The 14,540-nt window shown below is 44.6% G+C and overlaps 1 protein-coding gene across 7 annotated transcripts in view; it reads right to left on the bottom strand.

Annotated features, from left to right (window-relative positions):
* Nucleotides 1-11,456, bottom strand: part of LOC133759570 (mediator of RNA polymerase II transcription subunit 18) — a 187,565-nt gene extending 176,109 nt beyond the window's left edge. For 3 of the 7 annotated variants that reach the window (XM_062190760.1, XM_062190764.1, XM_062190765.1), the window contains exons 1-2: nucleotides 11,262-11,378; nucleotides 10,291-10,438 (exon numbers count right to left, since the gene is read on the bottom strand). In XM_062190760.1, the coding sequence (XP_062046744.1) occupies nucleotides 10,291-10,438; nucleotides 11,262-11,282 (169 nt within the window). In that variant the 5' untranslated portion in view covers nucleotides 11,283-11,378. The other 4 variants (XM_062190779.1, XM_062190762.1, XM_062190763.1 and 1 more) reach the window with 4 other exon arrangements.
* Between the last annotated feature and the right edge of the window lie 3,084 nt (nucleotides 11,457-14,540).

Below are 14,540 nucleotides of genomic sequence, written 5' to 3'. Positions count from 1 at the left end.
TTTTCTCTCTTTGTGTAATTCTGCCTTTCAAATAAATAAATAAATCTTAAAAAAAAAAAAAAGAACCTCTAAAACATATGCAAACACATTGAGGCTAAGCAACATGCTCCTGAATGAACAGTGAGTCATAGAAGAAATCAAAAGAGAAATCAAAAAATTTTCTGGAAATGAAGATGACAATACAACATATCAAAACATATGGAATATATCGAAAAGTGTTAAGAGGAAAGTTTGCAGCAATTGGTGCCTAGATAAAGAAATTGGAAAGGTACCAAATAAATGAGCTATCAATGTGTCTCAAGGACCTAGAAAAACAACAGTAAACCAAACCCAAAATTAGGAGAAATAATTAAAATTAGAGGATAAACAAAATCAAAACAAAAAAAATACAAAAGATCAGCAAAACAAAAAGCTGTTTTTTTTTCTTTTTTAAAGATTTATTTTTTGAAAGTCAGAGTTACACAGAGAGAAGGCGAGGCAGAGAGAGGTGTCTTCCATCCACTGGTTTACTCCCCAGTTGGCCACAATGGCCGGAGCTGTGCAGATCCGAAGCCAGGAGCCAGGAGCTTCTTCCGGGTCTCCCATGTGGGTGCAGGGGCCCAAGGCTTTGGGTCATCTTCTACTGCTTTCCCAGGCCATAGCAGAGAGCTGGATCAGAAGTGGAGCAGTTAGGTCTCAAACTGGCACCCATATGGGATGCCGGCGGTGGTTTTACCACTACACCACCACACTAGCCCCAAAAAGCTGGTTTTTTGAAAAAATAAACAAAACTGACATACCAGTGGCTCAACTAACCAAAAAAAAAAAGAGGAAGACCCAAATAAATAAAATTAGAGATGAAAAAGGAAATGTAACAACAGTTACCACAGAAGTAAAAAGAATCATCAGAAATTACTACAAAGAGCTGTATGCCAACAAATCAAGAAACCTAGAAGAAATGGATAGATCCCTGAACAAAAACAATTGAGCCTGAAGACACAGAAAACCTAAACAGACCAATAACCAACACAGATATTGAATCAGCAATAAAATCCCTCCCAAAAAAGAAAAGCCCAGGACCAGATGGCTTTACTGCTGAATTCTACCAGACATTTAAAGAAGAACTAACTCCAATTCTTCTCAAGCTAATCAAAATAATTGAAAGGGAGGGAATCCTCCCAAACTCCTTCTATGAAGACTCAATTCTTAAACCTGAAGATACAACAGAGAAAGAGAACTACATACCAATTTCCCTGATGAACACAGACACAAAAATGCTCAACAAAATACTAGCCAATCGAATCCAACAACACATCAGAAAGATCATTCACCCACAACAAGTGGGATTTATCCCTGGTATGCAGGGATGGTTCAACATTTGCAAATCAATCAATAGGATACCAAATTAACAAACTGAAGGAAAAAAACCATATGATTATCTCAATAGATGCAGAGAAAGCATTTGATAAAATACAACATAATTTCATGATGAAAACCTTAAGCAAATTGAGTATAGAAGGAACATTCCTCAACACAATCAAGGCAATTTATGACAAACCCATGGCCAGCATCCTATTGAATGGAGAAAAGTTGGAAGCATTTCTATTAAGATCTGGAATCAGACAAGGATGCCTACTCTCACCATTGCTATTCAGTACAGTCCTCAAAGTTTTAGCCAGAGCCATTAGGCAAGAAAAAGAAATCAAAGGGACATAAACTGGGAAGGAGGAATGTGGGGAAATTAGTTACATGATGGTGCCCAAAGGAAGTAAGGTGGGCGGAATCCAAAGTTGTTTACCACTAAAACTAATTGGCTGCGCAACATCAGGGGAGGTAACAAAACTAGTAACAAGTGTATAGACATATGGCTAGTCCTATAGAAATCCCCCCATAAAATGACCGTTTAAGTGATTGGTTGGTCCTTAGCCCTGCCCCAATGACTCTGCAGTTTTGTGCTATAAAAGGTTCTGTTTCGCACGAAGTAAATGAGTCCTTGCTAGACTTGGCTCCCCGCTGCGTCTGATTGTCTCCGGGATCGGGAGGCTGGGGAACGGGCGAGCGGCGCACTTACCTTTCCTCGGACCCAGTCCATCCTTGTACGGGTGGACTAAGACCCAGCAGAGGAAGTCAAATTATCCCTATTTGCAGATGACATGATTCTATCTATAGGGTATCCAAAAGACTCCACTGAGATTATTGTAACTCATAATAGAGTTTGGTAAAGTGGCAGGGTATAAAATCAACACACAAAATTCAATAATCTTTGATTACACAGACAATGCCATGGCTGAAAAAGAACTTCTAAGACCAGTCTCATCCACAACAGCTACAAAAAAAAAAAAAATCAAAAATCTTGGAATAAACTTAATTCTCTATGATGAGAATTACAAAACATTAAAGAAAGAAACAGAAGAACACACACACACACACAAAGGAAAAATCTTCCATGTTCATGAATTGGAAGAATCAGTACCATCAAAATGTCCATACTACAGAAAGTAATTTATAGATTCAATGTAATACCAAGGACATTCTTCTCAGATCTAGAAAAAAAAAATACTGAAATTCATATGGAAACATAGAAGAACTTGAATAGCTAAAGCAATCTTATACAATAAAAACAAAGCCGGAAGCTTCACAATACCAGATTACATGATATAATACAGGGCAGTTATAATAAAAAAAAAAGCCTGGTACTGGTACAAAAACAGATGGATAGACCAATGGAACAGAATAGAAACACCAGAAATCAACCCAATCATCTACAACCAACTTATCTTTGACAAAGGAGCTAAAACCAATCCCTGGAGCAAGGTCAATATCTTCAACAAATAGTGCTAGGAACTGGATCTCCACATGCAGAAGTATGAATCAAGACCCCTACCTTACACCTTAAACAAAAATCCACTCAAAATGGATTACAGACCTAAATCTATGACCTAGTACCATCAAATTATTAGAGGACATTGGGGAAACCCTGCAAGACATTGGCTAAGGCAAAGAATTCTTATAAAAGACCCCAGAGGCACAGACAATCAAAGCCAAAATTGACAAATGGGATTACATCAAATTGAGAAGCTTCTGCACTGCAAAAGAAACACTCAGCAATGTGAAGAGGCAATTGACAGAATGGGAGACATTATTTGCAAACAATGCAACAGAGAAAGGATTAATAACCACAATATAGAGAGCTCAAGAAATTCAACAACAACAAAACCCAATTAAGACATGGGCAGGCCAGCCCCATGGCACAGGTTAATCCTCCACCTGTGATGTTGGCATCCCATATGGGCACTGGTTCTAGTCCTGGCTGCCCCTCTTCCAATCCATCTCTCTGCTATGGTCTGGGAAAACAGTGGAGGATGGCCCAAGTGCTTGGGCCCCTGCGCCCACGTGGGAGACCAAGAAGAAGCACCTGGCTCCTGGCTTTGGATAGGCGCTGCTCTGGCCATTGCAGCCATCTGGGGAGTGAACCGTGGGAGTGACCTTTCTCTCTGTCTTTCCCTCTCACTGTCTGTAATTCTACCTGTCAAATAAATAAATAAAAATCTTTAAAAGAAAAGAAAAAAGAAAGGAAAGGAAATGGGCAAAGGACTTAATCAAGCATTTTTCAAAAGAGGAAATCCAAATGGCCAACAGACACATGACAAAATGCTCAGGATCTCTAGCCATCAGGGAAGTGCAAATCAAAACCACAATGAGGTTTCACCTCACCCCCATCAGAATAGCTTTCATACAAAAATCAATAAACAACAAATACTTGCGAGGATGTGGGGAAAAGGTACCCTAATCCATTACTGATGGGAATGTAAACTGGTGCAGCCACTGTGGAAGACAGTATGGAGATTCCTCAGAAATCTGAACATAGACCTACCATATGACCCAGCCACCCCACTCCTGGGAATTTACCCAATTAAGAAAAGGGCAGGGAAAAGAAATCAGCATATGAAAGAGCTATCTGTACCCCCATATTTATTGCAGTTCAATTCACAATAACTAAGATATAGAATAAACCCCAAATGTCCATTAACTAGATTGGATAAAAATTATGGGATATGTACACCATGGGTGTATACTACAGGGGTGTTTTAAAAAAATGAAATCCTGTTGTTTGCAACAAAATGGATGAAACTGGAAAACACCATACTTAGTGAAATCAGCCACTCCTAAAAGGATAAATATATGTTCTGTGGTAACTAACAGAGCAGCTAAAAGGTAATCTATAGAAGTGAAATTGACACTTTGAGATGCAATGACTATGCACAGCCCTTGAATCGATTGTTAAGGAAGAGTTTTTCTTTTCTATTTGTGGAACACTTTACTTAGTATAGAGTTAACCTTATGTGTATAAAGTTAATTGAAAATAGATCTTAGTAAAAAATAAGAATGGGAAGAGGAGAGGGAGGAAGAAGAAAAGTGGGAGTACAGGTAGGAGGGTGGGTACAGTGGGAAGAATCACTATGTTCCTAAAGTTGTATTTATGAAATGCATGAAGTTTATATTCCTTAAATAAAAGGTTTCTGGGGGAAAAAAATAGACACTGTGGGCTAACATCCTGAAAATATGTTAATAACAAATTAATGAAAAAAGAGGGGGAGCTACAAACTAGCATATATGGAATTAAAAATATATATCTCATATACATAAGCTTATTACAAATAAAACTAGGAGTAGGCATTTGATCTCTTGATTAAGATGCCTACATCCTTGGGGCCAGCACTGTGGCTTGCTTGGTTAATCCTCTGCCTGTGGCGCCAGCATCCCATATGGGTGCCAGGTTCTAGTTCTGGTTGCTCCTCTTCCAGTCCAGCTCTCTGCTGTGGCCCAGGAAGGCAGTGGAGGATGGCCCAAGTGCTTGGGCCCCTGCACCTGTGTGGGAGACCAGGAGGAGGTGCCTGGCTCCTGCCTTCGGATCAGCGTAGCTCTAGCAGTAGTGGCCATCTGGGGGGTGAACCAACGGAAGAAGACCTTTCTCTCTGTCTCTCTCACTATCTAACTCTATCTGTCAAATAAATAAAAATAATAATAAAATGACTACATCCTACATTGAAGTACCTGGGTTTGATTCCCAGCTCTGGCTCCTGATTCCAGTTTCCTGCCAATACAGATCCTGGGAGGCAGCAGTGATGGCTCAAGTAACTGGTTTCCTGCTGCCCACGTGTGAGATTCAGTGAGCCCAATTTTTGAGTTCTCGGCTCCTGACTTCAGCCACAGGCATTGTGAACATTTCAGAAGTGAAGCAGTGGACAAGAGCTCTCTCTCTCTCTCAAATAAACAAGTACAAAACCAGAAAGATATATACCAAAATAGAACTAGTACATCTCCTTGGATAATACCATTTAAAAATTTTTCAGCAGTAGCCAGTTTTGTAGGGTAGTGGGGTAAACTGCCACCTGCAATACTGGCATCCCATATTAATGCTGGTTCAAGACTAAGCTGCTCCACTTCCAATCCAGATCCCTGCTAATACACTTCGGAAAACAGTGAAAGATGGCCTAGGTCTTTGGGCCCCTACACCCACATAGGAGGCAAAGAGAAAGCTCCTGACTCCTGGCTCCTACAAGGCCCAATCTTGGCCACTGCCACCATTTGGGGATTGAACCAGCAGATGGAAGCTCTCCCCTGCCCCCACCCTGTCTTTCCCTCTCTTTCTCTATAACTCTGCATTTCAAACAAATAAAATAAATCCTTAAAATATTTTTTTCAGTGACAAATGCTATTAAAAACTATCATCCATCATCCCTACTGAAATTAAAACTAGTAATTGTCATTTTTTTATTCCAATTGGTAAGCAAATTAGCAGAGTAGGGAAGTAAAGAATTGAAACCATCGATTTATAGACACTTCTCTTTATAGCCTTTATTACCATATAACAGAGTTCATATTATGTTACAAATATCAAACACAAATGGTAAATTTTTCTTTCCAAAACCTAATTTATTCCAGATTCACAATGCTAGCCTGAGCATTTAATTTAGAAAGGCTGTCATGAAAGTCGAATCAGCACATGAGAAAAATAGTGCAAGGAACCAACTAAATGACACTGCTGTCCTCTTTCATGAAGGATGAGGCCTGGCTGCCAGTGGTGAAACAGGGCATTCATACCACCTGCTTTTTTCTAACAGGTGCGGTTAGTCCTCAAATACAAACAGATCTTCTTGGTCACATGAGCCTTTTGGGGTCTATTTTCTCAAGGTGAACCAGAGGCTTCAGCTGCTCAGCAAAGTTCCTCATGTCATCGGACACCATGTCCTGCCCAGCTGGTGCAACAACACTTAATTCCACAAGATACGAGAGTGACAAGGCCTCGATGCTGTCTGTGTTTCCTGGCACCAGGATGCGATAGATCTTGTACACCATAATCTTCATGATGCCCTTACGGAACAGGTGTCCCTTGGCAACAAACTCATGGTCCATACGGAAGCCCATCTCCATCAGGAAGTCAGTGAGGTTCTCAGATGTGGCGATGTCCACGCAGTTTCGCACCAGGGCGTGGCGGTTCTTGTCTCCCATTTCTGGCTGTCCCAGGTAACGCAGATGCCAGGGTGCCCCTGCCCTATCCATTGAGCGCCGAGCCCTCAAAACAAATGGGCTGGCCTGCTGGCCCTTCAGGAGGAATACCATCTCATGATCAAGGAAAGTCTCAGGTTCCATGTTGTCACACAAGCCACGCAGGCGGTGAATGAGGCTTTCCAAACTGTGATCCAAAACACTTCCTAAGGAGGGAAAAAGGACTCCTGAGGCCCATCTTTCATTATGAGTCACGGGATTAACAAAAGGTTAAAAAAAACATAAAAAAAAAAAAAAAAAAAACCAGCTTAGTACAGCATTTTATAATGCACAGGGCCAACACATGAGACCAGAGGAGTCACACTGCTATCGTATTCTATAACATTATCAGAAAGTAGTTCCCTTTCAGTTTCTTACACTTTCTTACTTGGCACTAGGAAGTAGCTAGGCTTTCTCCAGTAGTGCTAATGTCTGGCAGGCCTCAGGCCCAGAGCCTTTAACAGGCAAAGGTATTTACCTAGAATATAGTGATACTATTACCACGTCATTTATTTCAACAATTATTTTCCATTTCCAGCCAATAAGTCTTCCATTTAATAGGACAAATATCAAGTTTCCTTTTTATGTCATATATTTAACTAAAAGAGAATGAAATGCTTCATTCTGCCTTATGACAACATCTAACAGAGTTCTTACATAAATTATACACACACATTCTTTTTCAGTGTCATGGTTTTTTATTTTATTTATCCCCCGAGGATTCCCACATTTATAACTCATAGACTACAGACTCATATATCCAATTGTATACTGAATTTTTCCACTTGGATGTTCAACAAACATCTTCATTTTAATATGTTCAATGTTAATCTGTTAATCTTTTTTTTTTTTTTTTAAGCAGGGGCTTAGACCTGGGCTTCCTTTTTTTTAAGATTTATTTTTTAGTTTTTGAAAGTTAGAATTACAGGGGCCGGAGTTCTGGCGCAGTGGGTTAACGCCCTGGCATGAAGTGCCAGTATCCCATATAGGTGTCGGTTCTAGTCCTGGCTGCTCCTCTTCCGATCCAGCTCTCTGCTGTGGCCTAGGAAAGCAGTACAAGATGGCCCAAGTCCTTGGGCACCTGCAGCTGCGTGGGAGACTTGGAGGCCACCTAGGAGTGAACCATAGGATGAAAGACCTCTCTCTCTCTGCCTCTCCTCTCTCTGTATAACTCTGACTTTCAAATAAATAAATAAATCTTAACAACAACAAAAAAGTTAGAGTTACAGAGCAATTGAGGGGAGGGAGGGAAGAGGGAGAGATAGATAGATCAAGATCCTCCATCTGCTGGCTCACTCCCCAAATGGCCACAATGACCGTGGCTGGGACAGTCCAAAACCAGGAGCCAGGAGCTTCCTCTGGGTCTCCCATGGGGGTGTAGGGACCCAAGGACTAGGACCATCTTCCACTGCCCTCCCAGCTGCATTAGCAAGGAGCTGGATTGAAGTGGAGCAGCCAGGTCTCGAACTGGCACCAATATGGGATGCCAGCGTCGCAGACGGAGGCCTAGCCTGCTATGCAACAACCCTGGCCCCAACCTGTTCATCTTTAACTAATCTTCCTGCAGTCATCCTCATTAAAGTAAATGGTAACTCTGCTTCCAGTTGCCCAGGCCATAAAACCCACAATCATCTTTGATTCCTTTTATTCTAATCACACATCCTACATACAATCCATATTGTTAAAATAAACGCAAAATCCAACCACTTATGGCTGGTGCTGCGGAACAGTGGGTTAAGCCTCTGCCTGCAATGCCAACATCCTATATGGGTGCTGTCTCTACTTCCATTCCACTCCGTTATTGCACTTAGGAAGGCAGCAGCAGACGGCCCAAGAACTTGGGCCCCTGCACCCGCATGGGAGACCTGGAGGAAGTTCCTGGCTTCCAATCAGCTCAGCTCTGGCCATTGTGGTCATTTGGGGAGTGAACCAGCAGAATGGAAGAGCTCTCTCTCTCTCTCTCTGTGACTCTACCTCTCTCTGTAACTCTTTCAAATAAATAAATCCTAAAAAAAAAAAAAAAAGCCAGGGGCCAGCACCATGGCTCTCTTGGTTAATCCTCTGCCTGTGGCGCCGGCATCCCATTTGGGCACCGGATTCTGTCCTGGTTGCTCCTCTTCCAGTCCAGCTCTCTGCTGTGGCCTGAGAGGGCAGTGGAGGAGTGCTTGGGCCCTGCACCGTTATGGGAGACCAGGAGGAAGCACCGGCTCCTGGCTTCGGAACAGCATAGCTCCAGCCGTAGTGGCCATCTAAGCGGTGAAACAACAGAAGGAAGACCTTTCTCTCTGTCGTTCTCTCTAACTCTGTCACATAAAAAAACATATATATCCAATCACTTTGCCTGCCTTTATCACTTGCACCTAGTTCTAACTGCCTTGACTTTCTGTGTGGTCTTTATAGTAGCCACCCTTGCTTTCTTCCTCTCTTCCTCACAAGACAGCCACATAGTACTGTAGAACACAAGGCAGGGAAGGAGTGTCCTTTGTTCAGAACGCTCCAGTGACTTCACGTTTCATTCGGAATAAAATCCACATCTTTACCATTGTCTACAAGGCCCTGCTATCTGTCCAACACCATCTCCTTCCACTCCCCGCCCTGATCTCCCTCTCCAGCCCAAGTGACCTTCCTGCTACTCCCTAAAAATGCCAACTATCTGACAATGTATTTCTCTATGTTCTTCCAAATTTCTGTGTGTCTTATCCCATCACTTCACTCAAGTCTCTCCTCAAATGTTTCTTATCACAGAGGCCTTTTTTGATCATGCTAAATAAAATAGCATCTCTCCCACCAGCCTCTGCGCACTTCCCTGCTTTATTTTTCACCAGAACTTATGACCATGAGTTTTTAGTCACCTTTCTCTATTGCTGTGACCCCAAGGCCAGGAGCATAGTCAAACGCTGTTGACTAAATCTGTCAGAGCAAACAAGAAAGGTGAGCATCTGTTCCACAGCAGAGTGCCTGGATTTAATGCCTGGCTCCAGCTCGTGACTTCTGCTTCCTGTTAACACAGACCCTGGAAGGCAGCAGGTATGGCTCAGGTAACTGTGTCACAGTTACCCATATGGGAGGCCTGGATGGCAATCCCTGTTCCTGGTTCTAGCCCTAGTCCAGTCCTGGCCATTGCAAGCATTTGGGGAAAGAACCAGCAGATGGGAGATATTTTTTCTCTCTCTCAAATAAATAAAAAAAATAATAAAATCATATAGGGTATTATTTCCTGCTTTAACTTCCCAAATATATTCTTGTACTAATACTGGCTTTGAATTGCAGAGAATGAAAATACATAAATAAAATAAATAAATATTCATTTATTTGAATATCAGAGTTACAGAGAAAGAGATCTTCCATCTGCTCCCCAAATAGCCACAATGGCCAGGGCTGAGCTGATCAGAAGCCAGGAACTTCCTCCAGGTCTCCATGCAGGTGCAAGGGCCCAAGTACTTGGGTCGTCTGCTGCTGCCAGGCCAAAGCCAGAAGCCAGGAGCTTCATCTGGGTCTCCCATGTGGGTGGCAGGGGCTCAAGCTCTTGGGTCATATTCCGCTCCTTTTCCCAGGCCATCAGCAGGGAGCTGGATCAGAAATGGAGCAGCTGGGATGTGAACCCGCATCCATGTGGGAGGCCAACATTGCAGGTGGCGGCTTCACCCCAGCTGTTGTCTATTCAGTGTCAGGAACTGCAAGTTGCTTTCTGCAACAGTCACCTCCAGGAAAACTGAACAAAAAAGGGGAAAACAGGTAATTCAAACGCTCTGGTTCACTTACCCTGCAGCAGGTACTCCATCATGTTAATGGTGCCCCCAGTGACTGGCATCATGGTGACTGGAGGTGCCTCCATGGTGTCTGTCTGATTAAGCGGAAGACAACAGAATGGGGACTCAGGCTCCCCAGGCAGGTAACACACAGGATACACCTAGGAAAGTATTATATCTGTCATACATCAGAGGAGTGGAGGGACACCGGATCTAATGCGGCACTGGTCTTGAAATCAACTCATTCTCTCAAAACGTTTCAAGTATCTTTATATGGCTAATCTTAGGAACTGCTGGCAGAAACCTAAAAAGGACTTCTGCCCACAGCTACAGCAGAACTCAAGTTCTGAAACCTCCAGCAACCCCCTGTGCAGTCTCCAGGAAACTGTGCAACCTCTCACCCTGGCACTCAATCTCTTCATGATAAAACAAGGCAGGGGCACGCATTTGGCCCAGTGGCTTAAGACACCTGTTGGGACCCCCACAACTCATACTGGAGTGCTTGGGTTTGAGTCCCCGTTATGCTACCGAGTCCAGCCTCCCGCTAACGCCCACCACGAGAGGCAGCATATAAGGGTCTGAATAGCTGGTCCCCTGCCACCCACGTGGGAGACCTGGGTGGCGTTCCCAGGTCCGGCCTTTGGGGAGTCAACCAGCGGATGAGAGCTCCCTGTCTCTCCGACAAAGGATCAAAACTAAAATGAAGCCAACAATAGGTAACGTTAACTCCGAGGCCACGTGGTTCAAACGACATAACAGACATCCAACAACACTCAGAAGAAAGGCGAAGCGGTCTACAGACGGGGCCACTGAGATTCGGAGACACGCACAGTCAGTGGCAGAGCCTGCACCAGACCAGGTTTTCTTTAAAACGAGCCGCGTAGAAGCGTGACGCTCTCTTAAAATGATGCTGTAGGTCCTCCTAAGGCCGCAACCAGAACACATGCGCACTTACACTACAAAGGCACCTCCACGGGCACTCACAAAGCCGGGAATTCTATTCATCCACGCATGTCACTAGTCCCCAGCCTGCAGGTCACTCCAGCCCGCCCTCAGCCACCCTGTCCGCTCGTTCTCGCTGCCGCAGCAGGAAGTCCCAACACTCACAAACCTCGGCGCCACTTCCCCGTACGGTACGGGTGCCGAGAGGGCCCAAAGCGCTTCTCGGCGGCCGGGCGCGCAGACGCGCATGCGCAGGACACAGTGCCGCCGTACGGCAGCCGGCGGCCGCCTCTGGGGCGTTCCTCAGAGCTACGCGCTGTGACGTCATAGGCTGACCTCTAGGAAACCATGTATGTTCTTCAAGTTCGAGGACCTGGAGATGTTCTGTGTAGGAAATCTCTTGGGACTAATAAGACTGAAGAAAGAGCTTATCCCTAAACTGGGTGCACTGTAAAATTAGAAAATGTAAAATAGAAAACAGGGTGGAGGTGCCTGAAAAGATTGAACCCGGCAATCTCTCTTCTGGGCAGGTAAAAGCAGCGCCTCGAAGAGATGTTTGCATGCCGGCGTTGGCCGCAGCACTGTTTACAAGAGCCAAGAGGTGCAGAGAATGCGCGTGTCCATCCTCACGTGAGTGGATGAAGAAGTCGTGACTGTGAAGTGGGGAAAAGCTTGGGAAAGGAGAGACTGGAGGAAAAAAAAAAAAAAAAAACCAGTTAGGAGCTTTGTACAACCCTGGCTGGGAAATAACTCCGAGAAAAAAATTTTTTTTTAATGTAAGAGATGGGATGATTTCATGAAACGCCAGAGGTAAAGGCGGAGGACCGGAGGAGTCGCGCGGCGTTGGGTGGCCGTGATGGGACTTGTTTCTCCGAGTCGGAAAACAGTGTGGGTGCGGCAGGACACATGAGTTCCTGCGTAGACACGTTGAGCCTGAGGTACTGTGGGCCCCAACAGGGCGAAGTTCAGGGTTGGGAAATGGACATAGCCTCACAGGTGGTACTGGAAGGCGTAAGAATGACTGATGGTGCTTTGCCCAGCCTGCAGGTGCAGCATTTGGTGAGTGAACCCATGGGATGGAGTGCTCTTGCTCTCTTTCCCTCTTGTCTCTAAAACAAGTTGTTTTTTTTATTATTATTATTTTTTATTTTTTTTATTTTTGACAGGTAGAGTGGACAGTGAGAGAGAGAGACAGAGAGAAAGGTCTTCCTTTTGCCGTTGGTTCACCCTCCAATGGCCGCCGCAGCCGGCGCACCGCACTGATCTGAAGCCAGGAGCCAGGTGCTTCTTCTGGTCTTCCATGGGGTGCAGGGCCCAAGCACTTGGGCCATCCTCCACTGCACTCCCTGGCCACAGCAGAGAGCTGGCCTGGAAGAGGGGCAACCGGGACAGGATCGGTGCCCTGACCGGGACTAGAACCCGGTGTGCCGGCGCCGCAAGGCGGAGGATTAGCCTGTTGAGCCACAAAAATCATTTTAAAGGCCGGCGCCGGGGCTCACTAGGCTAATCCTCCACCTTGTGGCGCCGGCACACCAGGTTCTAGTCCCGGTCGGGGCGCCGGATTCTGTCCCGGTTGCCCCTCTTCCAGTCCAGCTCTCTGCTGTGGCCCGGGAAAGCAGTGGTGGATGGCTCAGGTCCTTGGGCCCTGCACCCCATGGGAGACCAGGAGAAGCACTTGGCTCCTGGCTTCCGATCAGCGAGATGCGCCGGCCGCAGCGGCCATTGGAGGGTGAACCAACAGCAAAAAGGAAGACCTTTCTCTCTGTCTCTCTCTCTCACTGTCCACTCTGCCTGTCAAAAAAAAAAAAAATCACTTTAAAAAGATCCCATGGAAAGAGTGTCCAGAATAGGAATAGAAGGTGGCCGAGAACTGGTCCTACGCAGAACTCTGACAGCTGTCAGACGGGCTCAAGCCCCACGGCTTAGGCTATGCCCCCCGGCCAACCTGGGGACTTACACGATTGGGCAGAGGCGCGCACTTTCCGTGTTGGTGATCGGAGGAGGTCGCAAAATTGCTGAGTCTCTGTTTTCCTGTGCAGACACCAGTTTTATAAAGTCCAAAGAACTGCAGTTCCTTCCTTTGAGGCACTGTGGTATTTACCAAAATTTCAGCTGACATTTTGAGGTAGGGTTAGATTTAAAAGAAAAAAAAAATGACAGGAAATGAGTGAGCAGTATGGTAAAAACCTGATTGAGGCCTAGGAGTTACAGGGGAGGGTTTCTCTGCTGAGGATGTGAGGCTCACCCCTCACATCTGTGCAACCTTGGGCAATTCACTTCCCCTCTCTGAGCCTCGGCTTCCTTTTTTGTAAGGCAGAGCTAATAGTAGTACAGAGGGAGGTTGCAAAAATAAATGAGGTAGTTATAAAGCACTTAGCACACCACCTGGCTTTATAAGCATTCAATTAATGGTAGCTGTTATTTTATATTCAGCAGGTACATTCTACCTTATTGAATATATTTTGTGCATATCTCATCTCCCTGGATAGATTGAAGGGAGGAGTCATGTGTTTTCTTTAAAGATGTTCTTTATATGTATTGAACACATCCCAAAGCTACTAATTATTGAGCAGTTGCTACACACCAGCCACTTACATGTGTGTAAAAATGCCAAATGCTACTGAAAGATAGTACCTTTCTCCACTTTACAGAGGAGGGAAAAGAGATTCAGGAAGGTAAAGTAGCTTGCCCAAGGGCACACAGCCAGTAAATGACAGAACTCAAATTCAAATTTGGTTCTTCCTAACACCAAGGTCATTTCTTTACCATGCTGCCTTCTGAATTTATGGATTCTTTCCCTCACAGTGAGTTTCCCCCAATTATTATGGTTAGTGATAGCGAAGGAGGAGAAAAGTTCATATATTTAATGTTTCCCAGCCAATCACTAGACTGGTCTGGAAGGAAGACCAGTATTTGGACAGTCTACATCTACACAGCAGACTATTGATGTGGATCGCAACACACACACACACACACACAACACTGTTCCTTCAACAGCTTTCTGGAATGGTCTAATGAGAATTAAGATGGCCCTACCTGCCGATTATACTCAATGTTAGATTCTCAACCTTAGCGTTACAACCTAGTTCTGTAGGAAAGAGCTGCTGTGTGTTAGCTGCTTCCGATACACATACCCTATGCAACAGATAGCAAGTAGAACCATTGCTTTCAGTGTAATTATCTCCAGTGTCCTCATTACTTTATAGTATTCTTCACTTAGAGAAAAAGCCAAAATCCTTATTAAACCTATATGAGCAGCTCTCATCCCATTACTTATCTGATGGGACATTGTCAACTATCCTCCTATGAGCCCATCCCTGC

The sequence above is a fragment of the Lepus europaeus genome, chromosome 5, assembly GCF_033115175.1.
Source record: "Lepus europaeus isolate LE1 chromosome 5, mLepTim1.pri, whole genome shotgun sequence".
NCBI lineage: Eukaryota > Metazoa > Chordata > Mammalia > Lagomorpha > Leporidae > Lepus > Lepus europaeus.
Note: the sequence above shows the minus strand (reverse complement) of the source record. Positions and strands in the feature narration are given on the sequence as shown.